At 39.8% G+C, this 21,534-nt stretch overlaps 1 protein-coding gene across 3 annotated transcripts in view; it reads right to left on the bottom strand.

Moving 5' to 3' along the window:
* LOC111874664 (integrin beta-PS) overlaps positions 1–20,564 on the bottom strand; it is a 61,547-nt gene extending 40,983 nt beyond the window's left edge. For 2 of the 3 annotated variants that reach the window (XM_023870359.2, XM_023870358.2), the window contains exons 1-3: positions 20,378–20,564; positions 6,598–6,783; positions 1,931–2,174 (exon numbers count right to left, since the gene is read on the bottom strand). In XM_023870359.2, coding sequence (XP_023726127.1) covers positions 1,931–2,174; positions 6,598–6,783 — 430 coding nt within the window. In that variant the 5' untranslated portion in view covers positions 20,378–20,564. The remainder of the gene's footprint in view (positions 1–1,930; positions 2,175–6,597; positions 6,784–20,377) is intronic. The other variant, XM_023870361.2, reaches the window with a different exon arrangement.
* Between the last annotated feature and the right edge of the window lie 970 nt (positions 20,565–21,534).

Below are 21,534 nucleotides of genomic sequence, written 5' to 3'. Positions count from 1 at the left end.
CTTACTTTAAAGAACAGGATGCATGTTACTTTCAAAACTGAGGGTATTCTAGCATGTTTAGGTGACTGAACATGGTTTGGATTGTTAATTGGTTTTATTAACAACATACATGTCGTAACTACAATTAATTATAACACTGCTACTGATTTACACAACTTACGAGTACACTCACTACACACCAATCTTCTCAGTCTATCTGCAGTAGTTCTCATGTATTCAGTCTCACTGAATTACGCACTCCCAATCTCACTGCACTATAGCACATATACAGTCTTCTAATTCACACAATAAGTCTTCACTGATGACTTCTCAGCTGTCACTCACTATCACATACTGCACATAAGATCTACCAGTCACTTTACATCCTCACAGGCAGACCTCCTGCATTCTTCTGTAGTCCTGGTTCCACTTCGCTTGCTTCTGCCACTACTTCCACTACTCCTTTTTGTCCAGTCTGGCCCATGTCATGTAACTTCAAATCAGACAGCACGGAAATGTCGTGATCAGCAGTACTGTTGCGTCATCCAAGCGTCAATACATCGGGTAAGCGCCAGTGCTGAAAAAATGGTGGTGGCCATGTTTTGGGACAGCGATGGCATAATCCTTACTCACTGCATTCCAAAGGGCACTATGGTGACAGGTGCATCCTACGAAGATGTTTTGAAGAACAAGCTCCTTCCAGCACTGCGAGAAAAACGGCCAGAAAAGGCTGCATGTGTGCTCTTTCACCAGGACAATGCACCAGCGCATCGGGCGTATGCGACGCAGCAGTTTCTTCGTGAAAACAACCTTGAAGTGGTTTCTCATGCTCCCTACTCACCTGACCTGGCTCCTAGCGATTTTTGGCTTTTCCCAATGATGAAAGACACTCTCCGTGGTCGCACATTCACCAGTCATGCCGCTATTGCATCAGCGATTTTTTGGTGGTCAGAACAGACTCCTACAGAAGCGTTCGCAGCGGCCATGGAATCATGGCACCGACGTTGTGAAAAATGTGTACTGCTGCAGGGAGATTACGTTGAAAAGTGACAGAAGTTTCAAATTTTTTGTATTGTGTGAGAAAAAAATCGGAGACCTTAGAACTTGAACGAACCATGTACTTACATACCCCAGATTTAAAATTCAATATACAATCCAAATATCTTTACTACAGAATATTAGAGAATGGGTAAGCTCTAATGAAACCAGAATAATGAATACTTGTATAATATTTAATGCTATAAAGGAGGAGCACAAAGCTTTTAAAAATGAATGCCTCAATCATAATTAACAATATTCAATGAGCTATGAGGTACAACAGTGAAAACACTGGTCCAAGACACATTAAGATCTCTTATTTAGACATGTTCAATGCACACACTCTTACTTAAGACAAATGACTTGGTGATATAGGAATCTGTCACAAGCATGCTACAATATGACAACACTGACTCCAGCTATCACATGTGTAACATGTCCCCATAAGTATGCCAAGAACTGTAACATCAAGCAGTCTGTAAACATTATCTTCTATACAACACCACAAATCTAATCTCATGGTGACGGGTCTGCAGGTTTTGGTGACAAAGACTTCAATCCTTGAGTCCTATGTGATTGTGTATGCTGATGATGCAATGTTATAGGACACATAAAATATTGCCTGGATTCTTGTCACATGACTAAGAATGCAAAAACTGAACATTTGTATACAAATTATTTCATTGTTGTAACCTTCTACAGGCCATAAAACATGATGAATCATAATTCTCTCTCATTAAAAAAAAATAATGAGAAACAAGATTCCCTCACCCCAGAAGTTAATGATGTGTGTTTACAATACTGAAATCAGAAAACTGTGGATGGGAGGGGGGGGGGTTACATGGGTTATCTGGGGATGTGGTGTACCCAAATACATACAGTATATACCAGACTTATTAAATATTCTACTCACTGATCCTTAGCTTGAGTGAAACTCGCTGAGGATAGATCTGTACAGCTTCATGGCTTGACCAGTAGCTGCTGGTATGATTATAGCTACTTTGAGATATCTTCCTGCTTGCACTTGCATTGGTAAGAGCATTGTACTGGAGAAGCGTGTAATTGTTGCTTGGGTTCACAATGAAAGCAGCACTACATTGGAACTGTTGATCCACATTAATACTTGGTAGGAAGCAACGTTTCCGCTCCAGATATTGCTAAAAATAAAGCAACGAGTCATTAAACTGTAACAATTATCAATATATATTGCAATTATTGACTCAGCAGCTGTAAACACTCATGCTTTTGAGATCAGCTCCTTGTTCACTCATTACTTCACAGCAACAGTCACAGCACTCACTCACTCACTCACGCCTACTCTGCTCTACTGCTATGTACTGCACTGAATGTGCTTAACTGCTCTGCTCTGCTGTGCACTGCACCGAAGTGAGAAGCGAAAAACCAACTGAATCTCTCTGCTTCCTACTGTCTCTTCATAGGCATGTCACCTGTAGGAAACATTAGAATGTCGATGGGCAATCCTGGACTTCCTCGTCCATTGAGCAATTACCCAAATATTCCAGAAGGGGAAGGTCTACATGTTTCAATGTGACAAAAGGTGCACATAGGCCTAGGAATGCGATTCCACCATGCTCAACTCCCTAAACAGTACACACATGGTTCCCCCAAGTTCTGGCTGTGCATACAACTGCAGGGAATCTTCCTCAAATTATAAATCACAGCACTTTTTCATGACAGGAAGGGAAATCAGTTTTTTAAAACTGTAGTGTTGCATTATGACATACTTAATCAGACTACAAGATAGTGTACTGCAACCTTATTTGGATATTATCAGGCTGCCTTCCCTCAGATAATTCACTGTCTCTGAAAAGTTAATACTTTATGACTGACTTTTTTAATGGTTTCTCAGTGAAGTTTGGAGTCATTTTGTTTCTGACTGGACCCTTTCAGATAACCTTCCAGTCAAATTTTCAGGAAACAATACATTATTTGTTTGAATCCTAACATATAATTTTTCAGTTTCTGTTTGGATAGCTTTAATAATACACCACTTATCTTCCTGTAATCTCCTCAAATTACTTAATGAACGTTCTAAATTTTCTTGTAACTAGCTCAAATCCAAGTTACATTTTCAAAGTCACTGATTATATGGCCTCACTGATTCTCCTTCTCCTGCACCTGCTCCTTCTTGCCTGCAAATCCTTTGATTTTGATTCCCCTTCAAGCCAGTATACACCTTTCTCATTACAGGATGGTGAAATTCAAATTGTTCAGTGAATGACTCTATGTCCACAATGATATTCCTGTTTGATACTATTTTCCTGGTTATCGAGTCAACGGTATGTCTCCTTAATGCTCCATTAATCACTGAAGCAAGTTTCAATTAGACAAACTTTAATAACCTTTGCTTGTTATTCACAGACAGGTGGTGATGCTGAAAAGGGGGCATACAAACACATAATACAAATTGTCTTTACAGTGGAGTCACATAATCAGCACATTTAACTTCTGCAAATTCAACCATACATGCTAGCCAAAAAATAAAATAAAAAGATCACATGGCACAGGCAATTCCACATGCCATGCCACTCAGTGAGCATAAGCCTGGAGCAAACATAAACCTTGACTCCCGAATGTTAGATGTAGGTATTTTTCATATTATGTGACCCGCAGACACAAGCTAATTACTTCATCTGGTGCTCAACTGAAGAACCAGTGACATGTTCTAATGCTGCAAGAAAACTGGCTATGTTGAGCTTACTGAAAGATGGTACATTGGTTTCAAACGTGGCCACAACATTACATACACATTACAGGGTATATACATAATCATGTACTTCATGGGCGATTTAAGGGATTTTCATGGACAATACTGATCATGTGATTTTGGGTTTACATGCCACACCCAGAACATAACCCCCATGCACAATGTGATTTCACATATTTACTACACTTGCACTGAAATGGGAAGGTTACTGGCCACAGGTGTGGGCTCTGGAGGTGGCATCTGGTTGAGAGTGGCTTGGGCTGAGGTTGGATTCCTTCCTGCTATCTGAGAAACTGTGGGTCATCTCCTTCCTTCTCTCTGAGCTTCTAGGTTGTTACTCCACACCCAGTGTCATACATTATCCCACTCACCTGTTGCTTCAGTATCACCACAGTTCTTATATTCACTTCTGTGTGCAAGGCAACTTTCTGTTACACTGTCCATTGATCTCCTGAGGGACTAGTACAGTACGAAACCTCATGAAACTTCCTATTACACAAGTATGCTGTTATACACATGGCACAGGTGGGACGCAAAGATAATTAATTTGCTAGCTCAAACAATTGGAGAGATGTAATTAATACTGTCAGGGGATATGGATGTGACTTCAGTGAAGCATCAATGGAGAAAACACTGAATAAAAGAAGACAAGGTAACTTCAGGATGTTTTTCTTATATTTAATGTTGAAACTGGAAGTTCACAATTAATAACACCTCTTTACAGAAATACACCATTTCTATAATAACACTGTCTTCTTGAATTTTTGCATAGCATATAAATTAACATTAAACAATAAATATGTTTCATGACATTAATGTAGTAGTTGCTTTTAAACTATGTCTGTAGCACTTTAAGTCTGATGTAAATTAAGGTAGTGGAAATGTCAACCTTCTGTAAGTGGCATTCAGAAGTATGTGTTATGCATATACAGAGTGATATAAATTATTCCAATTACACATTTATACTTAATGTATCACACTTAATTATAATTAACTTCAGAAGTACATGACACCACAATAAAAGTCAAATGAAGTGAAGATGTTTTACATGTTTTATATGCTGAAAATTAAGTAAACAGTGATGTCATATCTTATCCATGAATCATGAAAATCTGACAAGGCAACTCAGCACATTTATATAAATTTTGAGATTCTGATTTGCTCGTCAAATAGCAGGGGTTATTCCACCTTTAACTAAACAGTCAGACTCACATGCATAAGTACCATCTCATTCACTGGCCAAAATGGAATCTGTGGATGACAGTCAAGGGACTGCCAACAGGATATCCCGCATACTACCTGGGAGGACAACTGGGGCCCAAGAAACAAGCAGGGGACAGCACAAAGGCAACTTTGGTGTGGCCACCTCTGCCTCCTTGTTTTACACAAGTGCAGTGATCAAGAGGAGCATGATAGCCTATAACCATGGCCTAAAAATGGGACCCAAGCGATGCCTTATGACTAGGGACCGGATTTTTATGCCCTAATGATCCCTTAAATATGTATACATTTATGCATGAAAAACTTCTGAAATATTCACTAAAATATGCACATAAAAATTTATACCAAATATTAAAATTGATTACACGATTTTAAGACCAACAAATCAATATTTTAGTTCATTTTATATAATCACTGAATGATTCACTTGCAATAAAAAAGCTATACTTAAATACAAATCATGCAACAAAGCCAACATATTTAATTACAAAATTAAGAAACCAATGGTACTCACATTTAGCTCTACAAACTTTCAACTTATCTTCTGTTACAGTTCACAATTACTAAATGTTTTAGGTTTTCCATAGTTAGTCACCTCCTACTGTCTCATAAGATGTCCTTATAGTGGGAAAAACTTCTTTCCACCTCACAGGAACTTAGGGGTGCATGTACAAAAACTGCTATTTGCTCCACTTTCAGTTATTTTTTACTTGGCAGCTCAGTATGTTTACCAGCTAAAATTTCTTCAATTTCACAAATTTGTTCATATTCTGGATTTTTTTTAAAGAATGCTGTCTACTTTTTCCTTTACTACTTCACCAACTCTTCCAGGAACCAAATTCAATTTGGAAATAGTGGTTTTTGAACACACTTTACGACTGATACAAAGTAGTATTGCTATTACTTGCCTCCAGTGAGGAAATGGCAGATGGAAGATGAGAGAAGTGAACAGATATATGGGAAAGATTAGTTTCTAGTTCTTCGTTTTTGAGTATATTTTGGGCAATTTGTATTGATGCTGCACTTTTGGGATCAAATGTATTCACGACATTCCTAACTGTTTATAAATGTTCGGTATAATAACTCGCTGCACACGCAACGTGCCCTAGAGCGTTAAAATTGGTTCTGGTGGAAGTGGAACACTCAGTGCTACTGCTTTAAAGGCTTCTTTTCTGTATGGCGCTTTCACAAATACCTTCTTCACAGAAGACACCAACTTGTCAACAAGAGGAAAATTTGCACGAATTGTTTCTGCAACACGGTGCAACCCATGGGAAAGGCAAGTCAAATGTGTCATATTTGGAAATATAACTATAAGAGCAGTACCGGCTTTCATCATATAACTTGCAGCATCAATACAGAGCAATACACACTCATAATGAATGCCATTCGGCCATAGCAAATTCATGGAATTGATAAAAAAAATTCAGAAACTGTGGAGCTATTTGTGGGACTACTGCCAAGTAAATCCATTTTATAGCAAAACCAACAGCAGTTGCAATTCATATCACAATATATCCACAGATATTCAGCACACATTTGAAGAAATAAACCCCCGTATATACACGATACTGAACACAACTTCTGTTTTACAACTACAGATTAAAACTGGTCAGTCCCCTTTAACTCACCCGATCTGTCATATCCCAAGGTTCAGAGCACCAAGCACATGTGGGTGTCTGAATACATTCATGACATGTTGTTTTGGGAGCACAAGGATCCTGAATACTATGTTTCTTCTCCCCTTGTGTTAGAACTAAAGGAACCAACAGAAATAACAGGAACCATGCACGCATTGTGACTTGCTCCTGGCTCATCTGCAACAGATTAAATACATATTAATTAGTATAAAAATAACACCATGGTAGATGGCCCAAGGGTTAAACATGACTAACAACAATGTTCACCACTGGACACGATCCTGGGTCAGTTCCATCATACTCAAATTTGCTGCCTGCTTCTCTAACTCAATTTTGATGTTATCCACACATTTCCTTTCCAACCTACCATTTTCCAAACATTTCCACATGAACATGCTGTACGAGGGGGTACCCAAAAGAAACCGAACTTTTTTTTTTTTAAACTTATTTATTCAAATTTTAAGCACAAACCTTCAATCCCCTTCAAAGTACTCTCCACTTACACTAATACACTTGTCTAGTCTTTTATTCCATTTTTCAAAACATTGTCTAAATTCATCTTTTGAGATGCTTGACAGCGCCTCCGTCATTTTTTCCTTCACCTCAGCAACATCAGCAAAACGCTTTCCTTTCATGTCTCTTTTCATTCGAGGAAACAAAAAAAAAGTCGCACGGGGCAAGGTCGGGTGAGTATGGAGGGTGAGGAACAGGGGTCATACCATTTTTGGTCAAGAATTGTCGTACAGACAGGGCTGTGTGAGCAGGGGCATGGTCATGATGGAAAAACCAGTCACCCGACTGCCACAAATCTGGCCGCTTCCGCTGCAAACTATTGTGCAATCTTTTCAAAACTTCCAAGTAGAAAGCCTGGTTAACTGTCTGACCCTGCGGAACAAACTCTGAATGGACGACTCCTCTCACATCGAAAAAACAAATCAGCATTGTTTTCATGTTTGATTTCACCTGATGAGCTTTCTTGGGGTGAGGCGAACTTGAAGTCTTCCACTGACTTGACTGTTGCTTTGATTCAGGATCGTAAGTATAGCACCAGGTTTCGTCATCAGTGATAATTTTTGAAAAAAAAAATTTGATCATTTCGGGACTCTTCTTTCAAAGCACAGCATGCTTCCACGCGACCTTGTTTTTGTTCAGCAGTCAGCAGTTGTGGCACGAATTTTGCAGCTACCCTTTTCATTCCCAAAACTTCTGTCAAAATTCGCTGAACTGAGCTCCAAGTCACTCCCGACAGCTCCACAATTTCTTCAATGGTCTGTCGTCGATCTTCCTTGACGATTTCACGAATTTTTTCAACATTTTCATGTGGGCTGTGGAAGGACGACCAGAAGGTTCGTCATCAATTGACATTTCACCATTTTTGAAACGGGAAAACCACTCAAACACTTGAGATTTCCCCATGGCATCGTCCTTGTACGCCGTTTTTAACATTTCAAGAGTTTCTGTTCCACTTTTCCCGAGCAAAAAGCAGAATTTCACCGCCGCACGCTGTTCACGAAAATCAGCCACTGCAAAAACGATGATCACACAAAACAGTTGTCACTATAAACTCTGCCGAAACTAGTCCTTACCTTCTGAAGCAATGGTAGTTGGCTTATCGACTCAGGAATGTTAGCTTTATGCGCTCATAGCGGCAAAATGTGGTACTACAAAAGCTCTTTTGGGTACCCCATCGTATGTATTCCTTGTCTCCCCATCATATCCACTACATGTTCAGCACAATGCAGCTTCTTACATTTCAATATCCTAACCTGTGCAAGTCATTCCTTGTTTTATAATATCCACAACAGCACAATTACTTATATTTTCTTCAGTGAAGTAAATGACTGTTTCACATCCATACAAATCAACCTGCAAAACAAACTACAAGAAGCTGAGTACTTCTCAAGAAGCTGCTAGTTGTGCAGCTAACTAACTAACTAACTAACTAACTAACTCTGTGGTTTTAGTCCGCAAGTGAACTATACCGACCTAGCGACCATCGCCTGATGGCAAAGTTAGTGCCAACTTTAGCAGATAGAGGGTGTCACGTGGTCAGCGCCAACAAATCCCAACGGCCGTTAATTTCGGTTTACTAAAAATTTTTCCAACATTTTATGGAAACAAAAGGTTCATTACCATGTACACAAGAGCCCTCCACTGGTCCCTATAACTGAGCCTGATGAGTCCAGTCCAGTCCAGATCATCCCATTCTGTCTCTCTAAAATCCATTTTAACATTATCCTCTGCCTATGTCTAGGTCTTCCTAGTGGTCTCTCTCCTATTGGATTTCCTACCAATATCCTATATACATTCCTCTTCCTACACACGTGCTACATGCCCTGCTCCTCTCATCATCCTCGAATTGATCATTATAATTGTACTTGGCAAAAAGTACAGGTTACGAACCTCCTCATTATGCAGTTTTCTCAAACCTCCTACCACTTCATCTTTCTTCAGTCCAAATATTCTCAACCCCTCAAGCCTATGTTCCTCCCTTTTTTCTTTATTGCTAGTGGGGTGGGACTAAGTCCCTTGTACTGCGGCCACTTCTGACCTATTGTACCAGCCCCAGATGATAGTGGAGCAATTGGTGGAATGAAGACTGGCAGGGGAAACTGAAGTACTCGGAGAAAACCTGCCCCAGCACCACTTTGTCCACCACAAATCCCACTTGACCAGACCCGGGATCGAACCCGGGCTGCCGCAGTGGTAAGCCAGCGACTAACTGCTTGAGCTTTGGCGCGGCCCTCATGTTCCTCCCTTAATGCCAGAGGCAAGGTTTCACACCCATACAGACAAAATTATAGTTTCATATATTCTACTTTTTACGTTTTTAGACAGCAGATAATGAAACAAAAGGTTATGGACTCAATGATATCAAGCATTACCCAAATTCAGCTTCCTCTTAGTTTCCTCCTCAATCAAATTCTGATTTGTTATTGTCTTTCCAAAATATTTAAAGTGTGCCACAATTTCAAAAGATGTTAGCTATCTTCATGTTACGATTTTGCCCTGCAGTCTGTTGACAAGACAGCAACATATACTTAGTTATCTCTTTCTTTACTTCTAGACCAACCTCCTTACTAGCATCAATGAGAGTTTCTGTTTTTCTTCATGGCATCTAGTATGTTATCTCCCAATAGATTCACATCAGCATAGATCAGCAGCTTGCCAATCTCAAGAAGATTAAAGAAGAAATGAAAGCCAAGCTGGAATCAACTCAAGAAGTTAAGGACATTTGAGAAATGATAGAGTGCATTGAAGGAGAGATGACAGTCATGTTGGAGACCTATCTCAAAAAGATGCAGGCAAATCCAGAAGAAACAGGGGCCATAGTGGAGCATCAGAAAGTCTCTAACGAAGGGGCAGCAGCAAAGATGATCGGAGTACTGAAGGACTGGTCTGCGGACCGGCGTCTGCCAGTAAGGCATCGTGGACAGTTGACCTGCTGTGCAGTTTCTGCATGGAATAAGGGCCTCAGCCATAAAGGTTCAAAGGTCAAGGACACATAACAGAGGAGCCTGGAATGCAAAAATGACATAAGGAACCTAGGTCTGAGACAGCATCTACATATAGGAAGAAAGAGGGCCTTCAACAGGAACGTCAGAGACTCTTGGACTGGAGGACGTGAAGCAGTAGTCGGGACTTCCACTGGGTTATGGGATGTGAGTGACTGAACGTTGTGGAGGGGTCAGCACCCTTTGAAAAGTGAGAAGAGACCTCACAAGCACAGCCCTCGGAAAAGTTGATGCTGGTGGTCAACCTGGACTGACTAGGACCTTATCAAAGAACCGTTCAGGACAAACGACCTTGAGGAGGGAGCAGCAGGAGCAGTTGGAGAGTAATCACTGTGAAAACGGAGCCATGGGAAAGGAAGGCAAGGCCGACCACAGACGCCACAACCATACAAGCATGCTCCATGATTTTAGTCCACAAGCGAACTATACTGACCGCTTGTCGGCGAAGTTAGCGCCATCTTTTCCTGATAGAGGGTGCCGCATGGTCAGCACAACGAATCCCCACGGCCATTAATTTCGGTTTTCTAGACTGGAGCCACTTTATCCTTTAAATAGCTCCTTAATTATCATCACGAGGCTGAATGGACTCCGTTTCAGACCCACTACTTCTAAGAAATAAATCTGGTAGCGCCGGGAATCGAACCCGGGCCTCTGGATCTGTAACCAGGAACTTTGACCATTAGACTACAGAGGCGATCAACCACAAGCCTCGGAAAATAAACGACGGTATGCCTGCAGTCCGTTCTGGAAAAACTGCCGTAAGGAGGGTGAAATGTGGCGTGTAGACACGTTGCTAGGCAACGACCGCGAAACAAACTAGACAATTGTCGTTACTAGGCAACGGCCCGTAAACAGTAACAGTGAAACGGTGTTTTCTGTGCGGTCCGTGCCGATGTTACAAGCAGGCCAGTTAGCCAAGAGTGAGTTCAGTCAGTCAGTCAGTCAGTCAGTGGAGTGGGGTCGCTTGGCTGGTAGGTGACTGTGCTGAGTTGAGTTGAGTTGGCTGTTGAATTAGATAACTGCTGCGGTTCAGTTGTTGCAAGCTGTTGTTATGAGAAGCTGGTAGTTGAGGCCAGCAACAGTTTGGGAACCCAGAAGAAGGGGAATGTCTGCCTTTGGAAGCCGCTACCAAGCAACAGTTAGCCTGTAACGGACTGAAAAAACCTACAGGGTTTGTCCAGAAAGTAATGCAATTTGTTTTTTTTTTTGCCGCTCCTCCTAGTCGCAGTGCGTTCGGACCGGTTGGGAAAGGGGGGAGGGGGGGGGCTGTTAGCTTCACAACGCTTCCAAGCTCAGTCTCCTCTGACCTCTGGAAGCGTCAGGATCGCTGTTTCCGTGAACCTCCTGTTAGTGCCTGTGTCACGACGCGCAATGGAGGAAACTATCGAACAACGTTATGCGATCAAGTTCTGTGCTAAACTGAACAAAAGCCTCGCCGTCACCCACCAAATGATTCGGGAAGCCTATGGGGACTCTGCTATCTCCTATTCTCAAGTCTCCAGGTGGTTAAAGTTGTTTCAAAATGGCCGGGAAGAGGTGGAGGATGAGCCCCGCTCTGGACGGCCGTCAACCAGCAAAAGTGACAAAATGTGTCTCGTGTTCGTGATCTTTTAAATACCGGTCGTCAAATGAGTGTTCGGATGATAGCAGAGACTCTCAGTATTCCGAAAACCACTGTGCACGACATCGTTACAGACAACTTGCACATGTGGAAACTGTGTGCCAAGTTGGTCCCAAAATTGTTGACTGACGATCACAAGAACAACCGAGTGACGATCGCAAGTGATCGTAGACTTCTTTTTGTTCCCGAGGAACAAGACCGCCCTGAAAGGAACCCGTTTTGGAACCACTGAAGCGATCCAAACCGCCGTGACAAAGGCTCTAAACGAGGTCCCCGTCAACGCCTTCCAAGATGTGTACCGTGCATGGAGAAGTCGCTGGCAAAAGTGTGTGGATGCCCAAGGTGAGTACTTTGAAGAATTTTAAACGTTTGTAACGATATCTTGAATAATTGTTTTTTACGAACTTAATTGCATTACTTTACAGACAAATCCTGTAGTGTGTCCTACAGTGATTCATGCACTGTGTAGAACAGTGAGACTATAATCCTTACTTGTAGTTACGAGTTATGAAAGTTTAATAAATCTGGTTACCAATTCAAACCCCATCTACAGTCACTCTATCATGTGACAACAAATTATGAAAAATACTCCTGGAATATTTGCAGTGACCTTAAATTCCACAACTGTTCTTCTGTGGTTGCAATTACGTTACACAGAATATTGCTTTGTTGTGCCAGCTTGGCAATGATGGCCAAAACATGTAAAAGTGTCTGTATATATTTTTTATATTAAATTGGTTACATCTGATGGAATAATGATTCACTTAAATATTAAATGTTCATTTTAGAAGGCATCTATCCCTAATAGAGCATGTATGAATAACACACAAGCCAAGCGTATTCTACTGTGTATGTTTTTAAATCAATTAACATTGACTGGCAAACCTTAATCCACAGAAAATAATAGAACAAGTCAATATTCAGACATAACAGTATGTTCAGCAACTGCCCAGAAATACTCAAAAATGTATTTCACCACCATGCATTCAGCTTGTTCAACTGTTCCAACCTCAACGATATTCAAAATGAACAATAACATCTGGTAAGAATATTTGGTTATTAATTTCAGAAAACACGACGAGCAGATCTTGTATTACTCTATGAAGTCAGAAGCAAAACAGTATGCAAAGACATAACATACACCATATGCATCCACGCCATGCACTATTTACAGAACATGCACAAATAACTTATTCAATAAACACCATACAACAATTAAAATCAGAATTGTGTCACATTAATTGGTCCAATATAACCTCCAATTTTAGCACCATCACTATAGCCATAATGTTAGTGCATAAATAAATACAGGGGAAATTTTTACTTTGTTGACCAGATCCATGAGCGCTGCATTTCACGGTGACAGGGGCGCCACTTGCCGTGAGATGCATGTGAATTTTACCAATGAATCAGCATGCCTGTAGGCTGACAACGTTCCGATTGAAATAGTTACAAATCATGGATCACAGGATGTGTTGAAAATGCTGTCCCACTACACATATATCTTCTGCAATTCATTGTTTCATTAAAAAAAACACAAATCCTACAATCCTTTTTGCACTTACAGCACACCAGACACCAACTTTCAATGGATACAGCAGGCGTGGGTTTGATGTGGTTTCTGCAAATTCCAGTAGCTATTATTTTGCACATTTATGTATCCCTCCAAATGAAATCACACTTCATCAGAAGAGAATGTTAATTGTGACTCAATTTCACATTCGACAACAGACTGCAGAAGCCAACTGCAAAAATGAACCCTGCTATATGGTTCATGCAGCTGCAAGGTGTGCGTGGATTACTGTTATTTTATAAGGTCTAAGCTTCAGCAATTGTGTTTCTGTTCTTACACTAGACTTTGACACTCCAGTCTCTTGAGCTAGACATTTCAGTGATTTCCTAGGTGTATGTTCAAGTTTGGCCCCTGTGTCCTCCAACTTCTCAGTAAGCACTCAGCTCTTATGTTTTTATTTCCTGTCTATTAAAAGTCCCGCTTTTCAGTTTTACACCAAATTGTGAACTGTTTGTCTGCCGGGTACTCTTTCATCATGAAACTTACACTGATATTTCTGCTGACACTTTCTAGCAGATCCATATTTCACATAGGTATCATATAGAAATAAAGTATACCATACCATGACGTACCACACTGCTCACTAACTTAACTGAGAAAAAATTGGCTAATGGAGCTGATAACTGCTGCCTACTGCTGACAAATTATAAACAAACTCCAAGCATGAACCGCACTGCTCTGTGAAACATAATGTCATCAAACCGTTGACAAGTTAATTATTTCGCTTCCTTCCAAATATTACAGGCCATCAGGCATGCTAATTCAATGGCAAATTTTGTATGTGCCTCATGGCAAGCAGCAAAGCGGTCATCGTGAAGCGCAGCCATGAACTGATCAAAAAAAAAAACCCTCTGTAGTCAGGTATGTCTATCATTTATGTCCTTGCAAAATTCCACATATTCACAAACACAATTCATCAGTAATTTCTGAATTCGTTTTTTCTTTTTTAAGTTTATTGCACATTGACTCTGTCAGTACTGAGAAAATATACCAGCAAACCATTGCTATCAAACTTGGAGGGGCGGGCAGACCTGGCACATGTGTACCATGTTGTTGCTTCATATTGTAAAAAAAAATTACCATAAAAAAATACTACATATTTTTCAACGACCTATCACCATACAAAATTTCAGGACCACAAGTGAAGTGGTGACAGTGATCCCCCCACTTCAGCTGGGCACATCACTGCTATGTCGGCTATTGATGGTTCAAAAAAAAACTGTACGACCTCTAATGGCATGCTGTTCATACTAAATTTTATGAAAATCAATCCACTGATCCAAGTCATTAGCAAGCAGGCAAGACACCGAGAAGAACACATGCACATAATACTGTACGTAAATCTGTTTTTGCTTACAAGTATTAATTAATCCCTTAAATTTTAAGACATAAATTCAACAACCTAATTAAGTCACTACATTCAAGTATACCAACTGTATGAAGTGCCCAGTATCTGAATCCACACACCTGATGATTCAGGCTCTTATCTCAAACGCATATTACTTTTTACACTTTCCAGGAAGAATGACATACTTTCTATGACATCAGTATTAACTCAAGTATTCTAGGAAATGACACACTGTGGGAGTGGATGGAAAAAAAGAAAAGTTTGTTTCATTATGAAGAGAATTATACTAATGCAGACCCATTTTTATATTATAGGGCACATGTTTTCAAGTTTATTTCTTTTTATTTTTTATTATCATTCATCGATCCATTCAGGTACATAACCACTGGATATAGAAATTTACACTGATATATTACATAAGATAAATAACAATTAAAATATACAAGAAAATAATTTATTATTTATTTAAACTGCAAATGAGTTTTTGCCCTGTGGCAGTGGTACTACAATAAGACATAACAACACACCACACTCAAACAAAGCACAGCACACAAAACTATACAAACAACGTAAGACACACTAGCACACAATAATACAATGCAAATACCCTTACAGCTATAACAAATACAATTACAATTGTATAAATTAATATTACTAAAAGAATAAGCACATTATGCACTAAACAGTAGTAGTACTGGAATGTGCAATGTCATGTTCTGATGCACCCACAGTTCACCAGGACTTTCCCTTTATCCCTCTTCACTTCACTTCACTTCACTTCACTTCACTTCACTCTTGTCAGATGATTTCTCCTTTAACTTCACCTCACCTTATTTATTGCTTTCCTAGCCCTTTTCCTAAAATTATTTCATTTACAGGAGAGAGTCCCTAAAGCATCTGCAGGTAGGTGGTTCCAAAGCTCGATGGTCCTATTTACAAAGGAACGTTTTCTGATATGTCTTTTGCTTTCTGCTCCTAATTTTCCTATCATGATCAACCCTGCTCTTTGTAATTTATCACCTATAGCTTTCCAAGCCCGTTCTCCCACATACGATTTGAAGAGAGCTATGCGAGCTATCTTTCTGCGCTCTGTCAAGGTTTCCCAATTTGGATCATTTCTATGATGTGCAAATTTAGCCGCTATGTTGTGGACCCGGTCTAGCACATTTATCTGTCCCTTCCTGTCAAAATCCCAGAACACCACCCCATATTCAAGAATTGGATACACTAGTGATGTGTAGGCTAAATTTTTAGTGTTAATATTTCCCTTTTTAAGAATATGCATTGTAAAATGAAGTCCCTTCCAAGCTACTTTCGCCGTGCAATTAACTTGAACAGCCCAACTTAAATCGCTGTGTAAAATTATTCCCAAGTATTTACAACTGCTGGCTTCCAGAATTACTACGTCCGGTAATGAATAATTTAGTGGTTCCGTCACTCGGGATCTCGTCAAACAAACTGCTTTGCTTTTAGCTGGACTAATTACCATAGCATTTTTTGCCGGCCACTCCCCCAGCCTATTCAGATCTATCTGCAACTTTTCCATATCATTATTATTTATAATTTTCCTATATATTATAGTCATCTGAGAAAAGTCTAATAGCTGAATGAATATTTATCCAAATATCATTTATGTACTCAAGGAACAGTACTGGGCCCAGCACACTTCCTTTCGGTACTCCTGATGTTACTCTGACTTCCTCTGATAACTGCCTTCCTACTCTAACTCTCTGTGTACAGCCCAAAAGGAATTCCCTTATCTACACAACTATCTTCAAGTCCACTCCCGAGACTGCAATTTTCGTAAGCAGCCACTCATGGGGAACTAAATCAAAAGCCTTTGCAAAATCTATTACAATAGCGTCTATCCTACTACCATTATCCAGTGCATCTGTAATGTCCTTGCAAACTGTGATTACTTGACTTTCACATGAATATCCCAGCCTGAATCCATGTTGACCCTCAAATAAGCAATCCTTTTTATCCCATTTTCCTAAGGTACAATGCAATAATGTGTTCTATTTGCTTGCAGACCACTGAGGTTAAACTGATGGGTCTGTAATTTGAGACAAGCAATCAGTCACCCCCATTGTAAATAGGAACTACTATGGCCTTTTTCCAGTCACTTCAGATAGTGGCAATATTAACTGTTATGCCCAATACTCACGCAAGGTTCAGAATCATGGTTTCCCCACCCAGTTTTAGAATTTCATTAGAAATGCTGTCTGGCCCTACTGATTTGTTTTTACCTAGCCCTACTAACTTTTTCCTAATGATTTTAGTATTAATGGCGAAGGGTTCACCTGAGTTGGCACCCTGTAATTTCAGGATGCTATGCTCACAGCTGAATATTGAAGAATAACAGAAATTAAAGGAATTAGCCATTTATATTGAATCAGTAATGAGCCTTCCATTACCATCTGCAAACTAAAATATGTAGGTAAGTCAATAAGTAAGTTACAAATGGATATAGAACTTAAACAAATAAAAAGTACTGGTATGACAAATGCTTTTATTTCTCAACATAATCTCACTGTATATTGAGGCACTTGTCCCATTGTTTCACAATCCCCTGAAAACCAGCAGCATAAAAATTCTTTGGGCTGCTGTAGGAACCAGGCAGGTTCACACGGCATGGCCTACCTCATAATGCATGACAGGTTAGGTTTTCATAAAGTATGTGCACGATGGGTGCCGCACATGCTGACCCCGCAACATAAAATGCAAAGAATGGGTCTGGCATTACAGCATCTCAATCGCTACCACGATGAAGGACACAATATGCTAACTCAAATTGTCACAGGTGATGAGTCTTGGGTTCACCATTACCAGCCCGAGACAAAGCGTGCGTCAATGCAGCGGAAAAATCCTGCGCCACCTGCCAAAAAAAAAATTTAGGATGACGCCATCCTCCAGAAAAGTGATGCTCACAGTCTTCTGGGGTCACAAAGGCATACTGCTCACCCCATTCCAGCCTCAAGAGAACGCAGGATGTTTCCACTGCATTGACACAGGCTTTGTCTCGGGCTGGTAATGGTAAACCCATGACTCATCACCTGTGACAATTCAGGCTAGCATATCATGTCCTTCATTGTGGTAGTGATTGAGGTACCATAATGACAGACCCATTCTTTGCATTTTGTGGTGTGGGGTCAGCATGTGCTGTACCCATCGTGCACAGACTTCGTGAAACCTAACCTATCATGTATTATGAGGTAGGCCATGCCGTGTGAACACGCCTGGCTCCGACAGCAGCCCAAAGAATTTTATGCTGCTGGTTTTCAGGGGCTTGTGAAACGATGGGACAAGTGCCTCAATGTACAGGGAGATTATGCTGAGAAATAAAAGCATTTTTCAAATCAGTACTCTTATTTGTTTAAGTTCTATATCCATTTGTAACTTACTTATTGACTTACCCTCGTACAAAGCTATAATTACTGAGATACCCCAATATCAAATTTATTTTCTTATCAAGATACTGTTCAACAGTATAAAAAGAGTTTTCTATAAGAAAATTTCTCCATTTATTTTTAAATTTATTAATGTCATGTGCAACTTGCTTGATATTTTGGGACAGAGAGTTAAATAATGTAATACTGGAATAATAGACTCCTTTTCAGACTTTAGTTAGACTTATTAATGGAACATGAAAGTCCAATTTTTGGCAGGTATTTATTTTATGCAATTCAGTATTTATTGTGAATAAATCCTTTATGCTTTATAACAAACATAAGAGTTGAAACAAATGTACTGGGAGTAAACAGTTAAAATCCCAAGTTTACTAAACATTTCCTTACAGAAGTCCTTTGCTTTAGCTTTCATGATAATTCTTACAATTCATTTCTGGGCTATAAAAATAGATCTACTGTGTGGCAAATTACCCCACAACATGATACCATAATTTATCACTGAATGTACATAGGAGAAGCAGACCTGTATTAGAATTTTCAATTCTAATATAGGTCTGAGGGAATGAACCACGTAACCTAACGAATTTAACTTTGAATTTATATAATCAATATGTTCTTTCCATGTTAATGAAGGTTCTATTATAATACCTAAAATTTAATGGAATTAGTAGAATTAATTTCATAATTATTGAATTCAATAGCATCCAAAGTCCGACGACTAGTATTTGGAAAGAACTGCATAAAATTAGTCTTATTATAATTTAATAGCATTCTATTTGAGTTAAACCATTTTTGTGTAATCTCCAGAACTACTTTAAGGCAGAGCTCCTGTATCCACTGGATATGACTATGGATGGATCCCAAAGCTAAACAGCAAAATTCCTGTCTCTGCCTGGAATTAAACTAATGACTCAGTCCTAGACAATAATCCAAGACAAGACACTTCAAGTTTTGGAATTTATTGGTAGATTTAACAGTGGACCCATACCTTCACTGTTACAGGTTCACTACAGATCTAAAACATACCCCTTTCTAGTACTATTTCTGGCATGGAAAGAAAGTGACAAAACACTACAATATATGGTACTTTATGGTTCTGAACTGTAACAGAAATTAACTATGGCTAATCAGTATTCTGCGGTTGTAAGTCTCCTATTTAGTAGCCAATTCTAACTTATTGTGACTAAATGTAACAATTTACTATACATTTTGGTGCATATAATTTGTGATGCAGTTTCCTCAAAGAAGCAATAATGATACAATAAAGTTCATTTATATAAATTACTTCAAATTATAGTGTTTAAAAAATCTTTTGAAATGAAGCCACTTGGAAAACTAGGAAATGACAGATGAACGTCAAAATATGACTGCATAAATAAGTCACAAAGATGCGAACTGAATGACTGGTTCTGGACCGTGACAATTGGCAAATGTTGGAAGAGTAGTGATGCTTCTTCAGTTCTGTTACAAAAGAGTTCTTTCTATAAAATGAGTTAATAAATTAATTTCCTTTCATTTAAACTCACTGCTTAAAATACAAACTGCTCAATCCTGAAATGTGAAATTATTTTACCATTACAGTTTCATGTGGTGCTTGCACAGAGATTAATTTCTGTTACGAAGACCACATATTAGAAATTACCTCAATAAAACAAGCACATGTATCCACATATAAAGCGCATTCCATATAGCTGAGAATTTATATTTGCCTTCATTTACGCTACTAACCAATCAGACTTAGAAGAGCCAAATGTTTCAGTGCTGATTATGTTTAGGAAGAAAGTGAGAAGAGAAACTTCAGTACAATTCATTAGCCTACTGACCAGACATGTATCTTCCCATATGAAACATAAGGGGGAGGTGGGGCTTATTACCCTGGGCCATACCTACACAAGAAACGTAAAACTGATTTACATTCTTTGCTTTCTACTTGTACAACGTAATGGTCCCTAAAACAAAGTGTGTCTCCATGAAAATGATTTCAATGACGAACTACATTCATATACATTCATAAGATTGGAAATCAGCTTCATGCATGGGCAATTCAATGCTACAGAATCACTTGCATGACAATAACTGAAAACATGGAAAACAGCATTTTATGTGGCAAACACAAAGAGCCCTATCTACAAGAGACCTATCTTGAAACAATCAATTCTAAAACATTAACAATTCATGTTCACTGATTCGGTCATAACCCTGTGTATTATTACGAAATATTGGCCACTCCTGCAATATCACACCAACTGCAATTTTTACAACAAAGTGACTCATTTCTGCGCCAATTCTTAATGATATACTTACATAAATATAATCTTCCAACTTACAATGGCATGTAAAATAACACCATGCACTCTTCTCTGCTAGCTACTAAACCTCAAATACCACGAACCGTCACACCACAGAAACTAACTTCACTTATTACCGAAAAAGGAAATTCTCTGGCTCCTCCTCCAACTGCGAGAATGAATTACTCAGACGGAAGTGACGTCACTAGGGCGTATGACGCAGGGTTCGCGGTCTCGTCCGGGAAATCGATGCCAACCGTACGCCAACTAAAATACTTAAACGAATCCGGTTACGGTAGTTCAATCGACCAACTCCACATCTCCACATGAACTGGTCTTTGTCTTGAACCGATGCGAATGCACTAGCATTGGTGAGATAAACAGGTGTTGGTAGTTTCCGCACGAGTTGGAGCTAGGAGGCGTTAGCGTCGTCAGTGTTTCACCTTCAATACTTCGAAATTTCTGGTATTACTTACTTAATAGAGCCGCACCATAGCTCAAGCGGTTAGTCGCTGGGGTCGCTGGTATCCCACCGCGGCGGGCCGGGTTTGCTCCCGAATCTGGTCAAGTGGGATTTGTGGTGAACAAAATGGCGCTGGGGCAGGTTTTCTCCGAGTACTTCGGTTTCCCCTGCCAATCTTCATTCCACCAATTGCTGCACAATCACCGTCACCTATCGTCTGGGGCTGGTACAACAGGCCAGAAGTGGCCGCAGTACAAGGGACTCAGTCCTATGCCACTAGCAATAAAAGAATACTTACTTACTTATTTACTCATGGAGCTGAGTCCTTCTGGAGGAGCCACCAATTCTGCAGCCACTCAAGAATTTCCCAGCATTTTATGGAACCCGGAGGTTCACTACCGTGTTCACAAGAGCCCTCCACTGGTCCCTATCCTGAGCCAGATCAATCCAATCCATACCATCCCATCCTATATCTTTAAGATCTATTTTAATATTCAAAGATTTGAGGTTTTCATGGCAGTGACTATGAAGGAAGCCGTCTTCTGGAATGTGGCGCCGTGTAGAAATTGTGTTAACTGACGTTTCGGAGGAACGTATCGCCTCCACCTTCAGGGTAGAAGACAAGAAGGAATCCACGAGCGAACCAGCAGAGTAGGTGCAACAGACTGAGTCCAATCGAGTAAACACAGCTGTATAAGAAAAGAGAGGAG

This window comes from Cryptotermes secundus, unplaced genomic scaffold (genome assembly GCF_002891405.2).
Source record: "Cryptotermes secundus unplaced genomic scaffold, Csec_1.0 scaffold56, whole genome shotgun sequence".
Taxonomy (NCBI): Eukaryota; Metazoa; Arthropoda; class Insecta; order Blattodea; family Kalotermitidae; genus Cryptotermes; species Cryptotermes secundus.
Note: the sequence above shows the minus strand (reverse complement) of the source record. Positions and strands in the feature narration are given on the sequence as shown.